Source organism: Hyposmocoma kahamanoa, unplaced genomic scaffold, assembly GCF_003589595.1.
Source record: "Hyposmocoma kahamanoa isolate Upper Pololo Valley unplaced genomic scaffold, ASM358959v1 119, whole genome shotgun sequence".
Classification (NCBI taxonomy): domain Eukaryota; kingdom Metazoa; phylum Arthropoda; class Insecta; order Lepidoptera; family Cosmopterigidae; genus Hyposmocoma; species Hyposmocoma kahamanoa.
Genome location: NW_020653409.1, coordinates 3299931 through 3313024, shown reverse-complemented (window position 1 = coordinate 3313024; position 13094 = coordinate 3299931). Strand labels below are relative to the sequence as shown.

Here is a 13094-nt window from a genome sequence, read left to right as displayed (position 1 = left end):
CATATATAAAAAGATCGACCTCAAAAGTTTGTGGAAAGTGGGTGACATCCAATATAAACTGGATTCATCCCCGAAGTTGTAATTTTTTTCGTTGTCACCCTTGGCGGAATATTTTTTTGGAATTAAAACGGGACCACTACTGTAGTATCCCCTTTCCACCAAAGAAATAATCGTCGAAATCGATTCAAGTGTCTGAACATCCTCCGTTTTTGAAGACATTTAAAAATAAAGGTGGTACTTAACACTCTTCTTTCGTCTTGAATGGTGTTAATTCCTTAATAACAGTCTCTTGTGGCTTATCATCTTTGAAATAAGCTTCTATTTCTTGTAAAGTTTTGTCTTTAGTCTCAGGTAAGTACCGATACAACAGGTAGGCGAAAAATGAAGACACGGTAGCATATAATAAAAAAGTTCCACGGACACCAACGGTTTTAAAAATTAATGGTGCTATTTTGAACAATGTCGCCATGGTGGAGAAGTGTACCAAAATAATAACAGTTACGCCTGAACTTTTAAATCTCAAAGGTACCAATTCACCATAAATCGACGTGGAGAGTATTGTTGGACCGCCAGCCACCATCATGGAATATGCCGACAACAACGCAATCGTTAATATCTTATTTTCACCTACAAATGACAATTCGATTAACCACAAATACAATGACATCGTGAAAAGGAGTATTATACTTATAGTTGTAGTACCTAGGAGCAATGTACGACGTTTTAAGAATGTAGAACATGCACAACCTATGTAGAGACCGAGTACACTGACTCCGTCTACAATAAGCATGCCTGTATAGGCCGCAGCTTCACTATCTGTCATACTTTTTATCATTTCTATAGAATACATTCCAACTACTAACTTTCCTAAAGAATGGTATATTCCAAACATCAAAATGGATAGTAAAACTGGTTTATAAAACTCTTTTAATGTAAACATTTGTGCAAAGGTTTTAATTCTATCGCTAACTGTGACTCGTATCATGGAGTTTTTCAAAAACTCCTTTTGCGACTCCAAAAGCTTCTCCAGTTCTTTTTCTGAATCCGGGCCTTCACCTTTTAACCATCTATGTCCTTTGATACACTCTTCAAACCTTCCTTGCGAAGCTAACCAGTAAGGAGATTCAGACCAGAAGAAAACAGTTACATAGTAACAACTACATATGAGTCCAAATAGGCCAATGTAGTTCCAATGGAAGAAGGTTCCTATTGCATTCGACACCCACACGCCCCAGAACAAACTCGCTGCCTTAAGAGTTAGAAACGTGCCTCTGTATTTAGGCCAGACGTATTCTGAGACCATGATAGTTGACACGGTGAGGTCACATCCGAAAAGGATTCCCTGGATTAACTGACTTATCAGGAAATGGTTAACGTTAGTCCCTTTGTACAGGATGATGAAGCTGATGATGGAGGCGAAAATCGCAAAGATGTAAGGTGGTCGACGACCGACGAAACGGGTGCAGATTAGAAGGATGATTACCCAGGGCAATGTGCTGTAGGTCATCGCTGATGCTGGAAATAAAGTAGAGAACATAATTACAGATTAATTTTATTAGACAATAAGGTAAGGTACAATAAAAACTTAAATACTAGAAAATAAAACTAGGATTATATTTTATGAATAAAATTGGGTCCCCGCGACAGGGTGCCCAAGATGCTAGCAGCGTTCCCCCTTTGTATGGCTATGCTAATGCGTTGGGCAAGGTAGCTGCCGGCCCTTGGGTTTCCCAGAGAGTCTATTAATTCTTTGGATAAAATTTTGTACAGAAGAAGGGTACCGGGACCCCACGGGCCAAGGGTTTCAACTCCAAAGGCGGTAAATAGGTACTCGGAGCCGAGGTTCTGGTGTTTATTATTTTCTATACTTTCCGCCAGCTCGGTTGCGGAGCCAGCCCTCTTGCTGGTTGCTGGAGATGGGATGGGGCAAGTGTGTTGGTACATGTGGCGTCCCATACCAGTGCCTGACTCATAGTCCAAGGGATGAGAATCACACCGCTTAAGCGCGCTTGGGCGTTGGCCATCAGTTCGCGACGTGATGACGTCCCGCTTGAATCGAGTATAGCGGGTACATTTTACGTATTACTTCTCAACATCATTTAGGGTTACTGCGACTATTTTGTTTCTAATATTTAAATTAATATTATTATTCGGTTAATATTCATTTTAATATAAAGTATGTGATGCTAGACGAAAAATGGAATGTGGAATTTTAGTAGTCGAAAACGTTGTGGAATAAACCGTGATAGAATTTAATAGAATTGTAAAGCCGTGGTAGGTGGGTTCGAATCTGGGCTCACGGGTCTGAGTTTTTCGGAATTAATATTAATTTTGAAATTTACGGATTAGCGAAATTCACGAAATGAGCCTTTCGGTGAAGGAAAACATCGTTACGAAACCTGCAAAACGTGGAAAACGTGAGAAGTCCCCAACCCGCATTGGGCTAGAGCTCGTCTGAGAGAAGACCCGTGCCTCGTGACCCGTGACCCGTGCACGAAGTGGGACGCATGAATGGGTTGACGATTATGGTGTAGTTTAGTATCACCTAAAGTAATATTGTCGAAAAAAAAAAATATTAATGTGTTGGTGGACGTAAAACATTATGTGGATATTCAGTAGTGGAATGCGCCGCAATATAACCCTTCTGTGACAGAATTTGAAATCATTGTTGCAATTTTATGACATAATTAAATGGCGATTTCTTATTTATAGCAACACGAAGAAAATTTTGAAGTGTCTTTTTTTTTTATAATATCAAGTAAAGGGACGAACGAGTCGTGCGCCTGATTGTAAGCTACACGCCTGTCCATAACAGTTGCAGTGCTACCAAGAGTAGAGTAATACAAGTGCCACCGTCACGCTGAGACACAGTACTTCCCTGGACGAACTCTTTCACAACGAGCTCTACTGCTGCTAAGTTCATGTTTCATGTATATTGTATTTTATAAATTAATTAGATCTACCTCTAGTTAACTACCTCTATCTATATAGATTAATTGTATTAATGTTACTTTATGTAACAGTAATGTAAATAAGTTAGAAACATACATAACCAAGATGCCATTTCTTCGCTGATAGCGTCATGGGAAATCTGTCGTCTTATTTGTGGAATCACAACGGTAGGCGCACCGAGGCACAGTCCCGCCGAGAAGTAGGACATCCATAGAGCGCTGCACAGGAATAGCTAAAAATAGAAATATTTTCAAATACATTAGCATATTGTTTACTAAATAATTATATTTTTTTTTGTAACCGATCTTAAAAATTGTGGAATTACATCTACATATATGCCAGGTTTTATTGAAATCGGTTAATGAATAATAAACCGGATCCATAATCTAATTTTTCAACCTTAGACGTGGAATATTTGTTTCAAATTTGAATGAGATTACTAAAGGGATACCCTCTTTTCAACAAAAAAAAATAATTATAGAAATTGGTTCACAAACATCGGAGTAATCGGAGTTCATATACACACAAAAAACTACCGTCGAATTGAGAGCCTCCTCTTTTTTTAAGTCAAAAAATAAGGAGAGGAGATGAGGAGATAAATTAACAAATACATTCCCGGACACATAAATAGAGCCACCTTATATTTTTAGTATGCCAATTTCAAAATAGCTTAGTAGTTTTCGATCAATCAAACATTGTTTAAGTTTAGTGAAACTGATAATATAAACATTCATTATGACGATTTCGACGGCCGATTAGCAATTAAGCGTGAAACACAGAAAACGGGGCGGGTCGGGCGCGTGTCGGGTGCCCTGCGCCCGTGCAGAGTTTATATGAATACACGGAATTACACTCGCCGTGCGAACCGACATGCGCCTAACTCGCACCCGCTGCCAGCGTGTTTCACGCTTAAGGGTCTTAGATATGGTTAATACAGGTTAGATCTAAGTGAGGGACCTCTCGCTGCCCAGCGTGGTCGCGGCCATGCTGCGGGATGAGAGGTCCTGGGACGCGGTGGCCTCCTTTTGCGTGGAAGTGATGACGCAAAAGGAGGCGGCGGAGTGGGAGCGCGAGGACGCGCCTGACGCACCCCCGCTCCGGCGCAGACGGGCGGGGAGGAGGCGGCGGCAATTTGCCGCTCAACTCCTTCCCCACTGAGGCCAGCGGACAGGGACTAGGGCCCCCTGTTCGCATTGCACGGCCTCAATCGTCTGGGGAGAGGGGCGGAGAAAACCGATCCTCTCCTCCATAGGCGCGGGAGCCCCGGCTTAGTGGCCGGGGCGGCCGGGCGGCGTCGCGGTGAAATAGAGATGATCCCACGGCGCCGACACAAACCCGGCGAGAGGCAAACCGATGGGGTTTAGTGGGTACACCCCTGGGTCCATGCCAGACCCAGGAGCAGCGCCCTTTTCAGGGCGCCGGGACTCCCACATAACCTCCGAGCCGCCCGGGCTCGGGGGTATCCATAAAGGATTCCCCACCGTTAAAAAAAAAAAAAAAAAAGGTTAGATCTAAGTCATGCGGGACCGGTGGAAAGAGGGCTTGGCGGATCCCCCCTATGGAGCTAGAACCATAGGGGCGATCCGCCCTGTCCTCACTGAGTGGGTACACCGGTCCCACGGGCCACTGTCGTACCACCTTGTGCAGATCCTGACCGGGCACGGCTGCTTCGGTCACTACCTGCACAAGGTGGCGAGGAGGGAGGCGTCCCCGTCGTGTCACGAGTGCGGCGCCGTGGATGACACCGCGCAGCACACCCTCGAGGTGTGTTGCCGGTGGATCGAGCGGCGCCGCACTCTGGTGGCGACAATAGGGAGGGACCTCTCGCTGCCCAGCGTAGTCGCGGCCATGCTGCGGGACGAGAGGTCCTGGGACGCGGTGGCCTCCTTTTGCGTGGAAGTGATGACGCAAATGGAGGCGGCGGAGCGGGAGAGCGAGGACGCGCCTGACGCACCCCCGCTCCGGCGCAGACGGGCGGGAAGGAGGCGGCGGCAATTTGCCGCTCAACTCCTTCCCCACTGAGGCCAGCGGACAGGGACTAGGGCCCCCTGTTCGCATTGCACGGCCTCAATCGTCTGGGAAGAGGGGCGGAGAAAACCGATCCTCTCCTCCATAGGCGCGGGAGCCCTGGCATAGTGGCCGGGGCGGCCGGGCGGCGTCGTGGTGAAATAGAGATGATCCCACGGCGCCGGCACAAACCCGGCGAGAGGCAAACCGATGGGGTTTAGTGGGTATACCCCTGGGTCCATGTAGACCCAGGAGCAGCGCCCTTTTCAGGACGCCGGGACTCCCACATAACCTCCGAGCCGCCCGGGCTCGGGGGTATCCATAAAGGATTCCCCACCGTTACCAAAAAAAAAAAGGTTAGATCTAAGTACCAATTTGGGCAACGACCTTTTTTAAATTGGTTCTATTCTGGGTGACCTTGGTATACTTTTCATTACTCTTGGCTGCGGCATTATTCAGTAACTCAGTTCCCTCTATAATTATTCATTACATAATAACGTTTATTTTTTTGTTCATCAAAAACCGTCACGAGCTCAAAAACTTAAGAAGACTAGTGTACGCAAGTGATATTTAAAATAATCAACAAAACTCTTTCAAAAACACCTCGCTTAAAATTTCATTCGTAATAAAAAAAAGTGCATGTACGTTTTTGTGAATTCAAAAACAAAACTGTGACATTATATGAACTGAATGTTGGATGTGCAAAGTGCCTTCACGATAATTCCTCTCCTGATCCCTCCAACTGTGGTACACATAGTAAAGGGAAATCTATAGTTTGAGATAAGGTAATTGGTGTGGTTGGCTCGTACATTTATTATTACATATTTTCTTGATTTTTATAACTAGCAAATAGGCGGTCCACCTGTATCTTGATTAGACGCTGGTCTACCATGTTGCCGGCCATGGGACATAATATAGTAGCTTGTTCCGCTTTCGAAGGGTTAAGGGAGCTGGTGAAATTACAGGCACATGAGACTTGTCAACTTATGCCTCAAGGTGCCGGACGCAGTGGCAGTGCCCCACAGATTTTTGTGACTTAAGACTTTGAGTAGCACTGCAACTGTTAGGGACAGGTATGTCGCTTACCAACAGGCACAAGGCTTTTACATTTTTTTTATATGCAAAGAAGGAGGCAAACGAGCCGACGACTCACTTGATGGGAGGTGGTCATCGTCGCCCATGGACATTTGCAACATCAGATGAGCTGCCTATGCGTTGCCAGCCTTTGAGAGCCCTGTAAACACGCTTTTTGAAGAACCTCAGGTCATAGCGCAAAGGTAACACTTCAGGAGAAAGATCATTCCGCATCTTGCAGGTTCGCGAAACGAACGAGATGTCCGTGTGGTCTTACAATGCCAGGCATCTAAGATGTGGGGATGGACTCTACTCCTTTGGCGGGAGGTGCGATGGTAGAAACGAGACGGTGGCTCCAGTTCGAAAAGTTCCTCAGAGCACTCCCCATTATAAAGATGGTAGAACACACACAGAGAGCCAACGTCTCTCCGTAAGCTAAGGGGCTCTATACCGTCTGTGAGTTTGGGATCATCGATAATTCGAACAGCCCTACGTTGGATAGAATCAAGTGGATCAAGCTGGTATTTGGGAGCTCCTGCCCAGAGATGCGAGCAATACTCCATATGAGGCCGTACTCGTGTTTTATCAAAACTCTGGAGAGAAGTACTGCTTCGCTCTATTGAGCACTCGGAGCTTTTTTGAAGCCAGTTTGGCTTTGCTCTCCAAATGACTCCGGAACTGGACTTCGCTCTAGATGTCGACTCCAAGTATCCCAATATTCTTAGAGATGGTAAGGACAGTGTTATGGAACTTTGGCGCTATTACGAATGTGTCTTTGCGGGGTTAAATTTTACTAAATTCTGTTGGCCCCATTCTGAGACCTGCTCCAAAGAAGTCTCGATTTCGGACACAAGTTGCAGTCTGTTTTGTTCCACTTGTTGGTGGGGCATATTTGTGCGACCTGTATAATAGGCATCACCGGTACTGTCATCCGCATAGCAATGAATGTTACTAGTTAATAACATATCAATGATATGCAGGATGATCAGAGTTGGTGATAGCACAGATCCTTGCGGAACGCTGGCGTTGATGAGCATGGTGTCCGAGCACAACCCGTCCACAGCGACTTTTATGCTCCGCTCAGACAGGAAGCTGGCGATCCAAATGCACAGCCCTTTTGGAATCCCGTAAGATGGTAGTTTCGACAGAAGTGCCTTGTGCCAGACCCGATCAAAAGCCTTAGCGATGTCTAAGCTCACGGCCATTGCTTCCCCCTTGCTCTCGATGGCAGCTGCCCATTGATGTGCGAGATATACAAGAAGATCAACAGCACCACGACCGCGGCGAAAGCCGTACTGGCGGTCGTTAATAAGTTGGCGATCCTCGAGGTAATCTAAAAGCTGGTTGTTTACTACACGCTCCATCACCTTGGAGAGCAAGGAGGTTATCGCTATAGGCCGATAGTTGGACGGGTCTGTACTGTCACCCTTCTTGGGTATGGGGTGAACGCAGGATATCTTCCACGAAGACGGGACTTTACCTGAGTGGTACGAAAACGAGAAGAGGCGCGTTAAGACCGGAGTCAATTCGGGAGCGCACGTCCTGAGCACAATAGCAGGAACGCCATCGGGTCCACTGGACTTCTTGACATCGAGGACAAAAAGAGCACGCTGTACCGCATTTTGCGTGAAGTGAATTTCGGGCATTGTATACTTACACCGCGGGATAGTAGGCGGTGAGTTACCCTCGTCGTCAAGAGTAGAGTTCGACGCAAGAAGAGAGCATAGAGATCAGCTTTGTCTTTAGCGGAATAAGCCAGTGAACCATCAGGCCTGCGTAATGGTGGTAGCGAAACTCGACAGAAGTTTCCCTGAACAGCCTTGGCGAGGGACCAGAAGGCACGGCTACCCGATGGATGGCCAAGTAGTTTTTCGCCAATTTTGCGAGTGTGCGCGCAAACTCGCGCACAGCTCTCCTTGTATAATCGGTACGTGCTGATCCTAACCACTCCATGTGGTGGGCGTTAAAGTCGCCGAGAACCAACACCTCCACTGAGGAAAGCTGTTGCAGGATTCCGTCGAGTCCCTTTTGGACGCACCTTAGGAGGCGGTCAGTTTCCTAGTCTCCGCTATGAGACATGTACAGGCACGCGTAGATATAGGTGTGGCCCCCATAATCAACACGCGCCCAGAGTAGAGACAGGTGCCTGTCTTCGAAACTGCCTAGACGGCGATAGCAGATATCATCCCGAACATACGTGCACACCCCAGCCTGAGAAACAAACTTGTATTCCAGACTGTATCCGGGGTACATGAGATACGATACGTCAGACGGGGTAGATATCTGCGTCTCCGTCAGTAAAAATAAGGCTGGCTTGGACGTCTCGTGATGGTGATGAACGTCATTCAAGTTAGAGTGAAGTCCCCTGATGTTGCAAAAGTCCACATTTAAAGTGGCACAGGGCGCTGCTGTATAAACGTTTTTCCATTTTTTTTAGCAGCTATACATAGAAACATGTAACGGGAGGGTGAAGTGGATTGCCGCAATCTCAACAGTTACTTGGGTATAAAAATAGACCATATTCCACCCTGGAACACCAAGTGTAGCACCTCCCTGGCGTGGGGGACGGAAGGGCCCCCGGTCCAACCTAAGTTTGGCCGACGGGTTCCACTCTGGGGTCCCAGTCCGGCACGAAGACCAACTCATAGGTTTTTACCACTGGCGGCAGGACAGCCTCTTTGGCTGGGATAAGCCCGGGTTTGGGTCCTCTGCGTACCACCAGCGGGCGGCCAGCGGACAACCGTTTCACCGGGTCTCCCTGGCCCCCACATCAAAGCGGCACTTTCAGCAGGAGCTGGTACTCGCGCGCACAGTCAGAACACACCCAAAGGTGCTTTGCGACAGATTCCGACGCGAGAGTGGTCGCTAACCAGTCGAGTCCTATGAGGGCTCTGCCACCAAGCTAGGCGATATTTGGATATTACATGAGACCATCGTAAAGGCTCACTACCTGAGATCTTAAGGAATCAGTTGTTCATTTGGCACTACCGGAGTCACGTATAGGGAATCTAGAGCCACAGCATACGGACGTGAACAACACCGGCTAATAACTCCCCTTTGATTTTGAAGGCAAACATCCTGGATGAAACCTACAAGTCGAAGAATGTTCACAAATCACAACCCTCGGGCAATGTGTGAAGTCTCCGACCCGCATGAGGCCAGCGCAGCGTGGCGGACTATGGCCTAAACCCTCGCCTGAGAGAAGCTCGTGCCCAGCAGCGGGACGTATAAATGAGTTGGTGATGATGATATTTGTCCTTGGGTCTAGATACCAGCACTGATTCTTTATGAAAATAAACACTTCTTGCAAGCCTAGATATGCGCTAACTATAAATTTCTTAATCACTCACCTGCCTACAAAAAGGCTTCCAAAAAATCTCTTTACTGCTCAACTCCCGTTTCGTACCACTAATAACATTGTACTGACACGTCTCCATTTAAATTTTTCCAACTGAAAACTATCACTATTCACTATTCAGTAGGTACCAATTTTTACTTCCAATGATCTGAAACAAGTGTTAATTCAACTTGTTGTAATGGTTAATTACGTAAACTTACTTTTTGATATCTAATACTGTTAGTTAGTTTGTTATCAAGCTTCTTTATAGGCACTATTTAATTAATTATAGAGGCAATTCGATAACGAGCTCAACACACTGGAGCGCTGAGGAGTTTTTGGAACTACACAATAACAAACTCGACGGCTTACGGTAGACAGTATTGTAAATTTTTAGGCGGAACTCTGTAGGTGGGAAACGCCCTCAAGTACTGCCACTAAGCATTGAGTGATGTTACAGTTGTCTTAAGGCAGGATGTGGTCAGCCTTCCACTCTGAATTTGTAAGAGTCTATAACCTCAAGTGGCTCTGGTTGATTTCGCATAACGGTGAAAGTGTCGACATTCCTAAAAATTTTGTCGATAGATAAGAAACAAAAACTAACCTCGAAATTTTACAACAAAACCGCTGAATTCAATAGACAGTTTAAATGTACCAATGGATTTTTTTTTGTATTAACTGTATTAAACAGAACACGTATAGTATACACGATATAAATTTCTCAAATGGCTTTTGTGAAAAAATAAATTCAGAAATAAAGCTGGCTTTATTGCCCTGCCACTCGATTCAAGCAAAATGAACCGTGTTAGTATGGGACATTTTGAATTCAAGCTGAGTTAGTATCGATTCTAAAAGTGCTTTTCCACCGGCCAGGAGAGAAGAGACGAGGCGATGCGAGAATTGAAATCTCGCCGACCTATTGCCACCAAAAATTGTCGTCGCGAGCTCGCGCTATGGTTATGGGAAGTGAAGACACAGTGCTGTTTTTTTCGAAAATAACTTTTTTTTATAATCTTTTATCCCAGGGCAAATATTAAAAAGTTTACAACTGGCGGTGGTATGTTCACATTGCAATATATTATTACATTGCAATATATTACAACTATATTGTGTATATATTTTTGAAAACAATGCAATGTTTTAAAAGTGGTTATATAATTATGATAAAATCACAATCCTAATCGTGTACATTTTGATGCAATTATAAATATATTTATTTATTTATTTATTCAATGAACAAGAACGATAAAAAACAATGGTAATATGCATTGTATAAATATTTACGAAAATGATATGGATACATGTATGACACCAGGACTATATATTTTTCATTGACTGTAGTTTCTTTATTTTCCTCTGAAATAAAAGTATACCTTTTTGAAAATGGTGTCGTGATTACATATTTATGAAAACAGCACATGGTACATTTTTTTGAAATATGTAATATTCACAAAATTTCGAAAATGTGTGAACGTTTACATTTCAATGTACGTGACTGTATCCCACAATCTCGCGATTGACATTAATAGTCATCGCGAGCATGCGCGACCACACGCGAACACTCCCGAACACGCGCGATATCGTACGAAACATCGTGAATCGTGTTTCCGTTGCAGAGTAATAAAGAGTTGATGTAGGCAGCAATACGGTTGAATGTTACATCAACAAATATTTCAAATCTCGTCTCGCCCATCCTCGTCAATCCGGATCATTTCCACCGAAGATGCGCTAGGAGAGAATTGGTATTTTGCCATACAAGTTTTAAAAATCATCTCGCCTCGTCTCTTCTCGTCTCGCCGGTGGAATTACACTCTTAAACATCTAATTTCAAAATCAGCCAGACTCGCTGTTTTTTTTATAAAATAATAAGTGCGCATTTGACCTCCATCTCAACTGGTGGAAAGTGACGATGAAGTCGACGACGACGACGACATAGATCAATAAGTGTTAGTTTCAGACGAAATATTGTGAAAAAGGATATTTAAAATTCTAATTCAAATATATCTTTATATACTATATATAACAAATTATACTTGAACCTATGCTAAGTATTTAGCAAGTGAGTGTTCTACCATATCATGCCATAGAATTGCATGGTTTAATTCCAAGGATACGCATAAAGCATTTCGCTTCCACATTTATGTGGACGACTGCATGGAGTGGAATTCCCTACCTGCAGGCTTATTCCCTAAATGCTATTACTTGAGCCTTTTCAAGGCGAGAGTGAAAAGGTAAAGTGCATGGCTTCATCGTAACATTCCATCAAGAGATGGAGGTCAAAGTAATACGCACTTATTTTTCTATAAAAAAATAATAAAAAACAACAAACAAGTAAACAAAACACGTTGCTTTGTGTGATTCATTCTTGTTCATAAAATTGTATTAATTCTATACCATTTAGTTTAGTTTAGTTTTTTACAGGAAAACATCCTGCAAAAAATCTCACGATAGAAGCAAATGATACCTAATATTTATTTTTCCGGGCCGGAATTTTGATAGGAATGTCAATATTCCATTAAATACCTGTAACTTGGACTATAAATATCTTACGTAAGCCGACGACAAATGTATTATTTTAAATGAAAATGACTGGACAGGTGATAGTGACTAGCGTTACACCCTAATAAAAAACCTACCTTCTTTATAAAATAGCATCTTTATAGAGGCTTTTATTGATAAGCAATTAAAGGTAAAATATGCCAGTAGATTATTACGAAATTGCAATTAGAATAATAATAATTATAAAGGTTATAGATAATAATGATAATAGCCTGGTAGCAAAGGTTTCACAATTTTACTAAGCCGACTGATAATTTTGCAATATTTATTTACTGAATATCACGATGTTTTGTTACAAACTATGACATTCATATATTTCTTAAACGATTTCAAAAATGGAGGATGTTTTCAATTCGTCTTTATTATTTTTCTGTGCATGTTGCGTGATTATTCTAACATTTGTGAAGCTATTTCGTTCATTCTTTTTTTGTTGAAAAGGGCGTATTTCAGCAGTGGTCCCATTCCAATTTGAAGAAAATCTTCCACTTCTGAGGGTTTAGACGGGGTGACTTACATCGTCATTCCACCTTTTTATCGCCTTTCTCCGGTTCCTGGCCACTCGTATTTAATTTTAAACTTTGAATAGTTTCATAGCTTTTTGCCCCGCATTCTGATTTTGTTTTGTTCCACCGTCACTCCCTGCTCGATCGCGACAGCTTACGGAGCTGTTTAAATTCAATCGCGTCTAATTTTGATTCCTTTACTAAGTTTATAATCATTATTAAATCTAAATCAAGTACCAATTTTAATAAGTTTATAACCACTACAGTCTTTATCATGTACCTATGAATACGTATCTGTAATTCAGTATATCTCGGCCCTTTTGGGGTAAGTTATCATCATTAAGTTAGGAAGCGTTTTGTAATAATGTACCCGTTTTCTATTATACCTTTTATTGTTACAGTCTTCTTTGTTACCTTTTCTTTTCTTTAAACAACTTTAAATATATATAGATGAATCCGGTTTATTGAATTTCACCCAAAACTTGGCATATAGACCAATGGCGAGGCGTCCATATAATTCGTTTCCCTCCGGCTTGCCTAAACTTTTCTACGTATATATTATAGTAATTATTATGAAAATTTAAAGGTAATTTACCGCATTCTCTACTCAATTTTATGGCAGAAAAATTAAGCTATAAAATGAAGTGTACTAGTGTCTTGTG

The 13094-nt window shown here is 43.2% G+C and overlaps 1 protein-coding gene across 1 annotated transcript; it reads right to left on the bottom strand.

The window, feature by feature from the left end:
• Positions 1-238: 238 nt before the first annotated feature.
• LOC113240000 (facilitated trehalose transporter Tret1-like) lies at positions 239-9554 on the bottom strand. The gene is made up of 4 exons (XM_026477194.1): positions 9384-9554; positions 3049-3184; positions 703-1515; positions 239-627 (listed from the first exon to the last, which is right to left on the bottom strand). The coding sequence occupies exons 1-4, from the start codon at positions 9468-9470 to the stop codon at positions 239-241; spliced, it is 1425 nt and encodes a 474-aa protein (XP_026332979.1). The 5' UTR covers positions 9471-9554.
• Positions 9555-13094: the final 3540 nt, after the last annotated feature.

Coding starts and splice junctions, on each gene's coding strand:
- LOC113240000 (XM_026477194.1), bottom strand. CDS start 9,470: ATGGAGACGTGTCAGTACAATGTTATTAGTGGTACGAAACGGGAGTTG. Junction 1,516..3,048: donor AGAAATGGCATCTTGGTTAT/GTATGTTTCTAA, acceptor CTTTATTTCCAG/CATCAGCGATGACCTACAGC. Junction 628..702: donor ACGTCGTACATTGCTCCTAG/GTACTACAACTA, acceptor TGTCATTTGTAG/GTGAAAATAAGATATTAACG.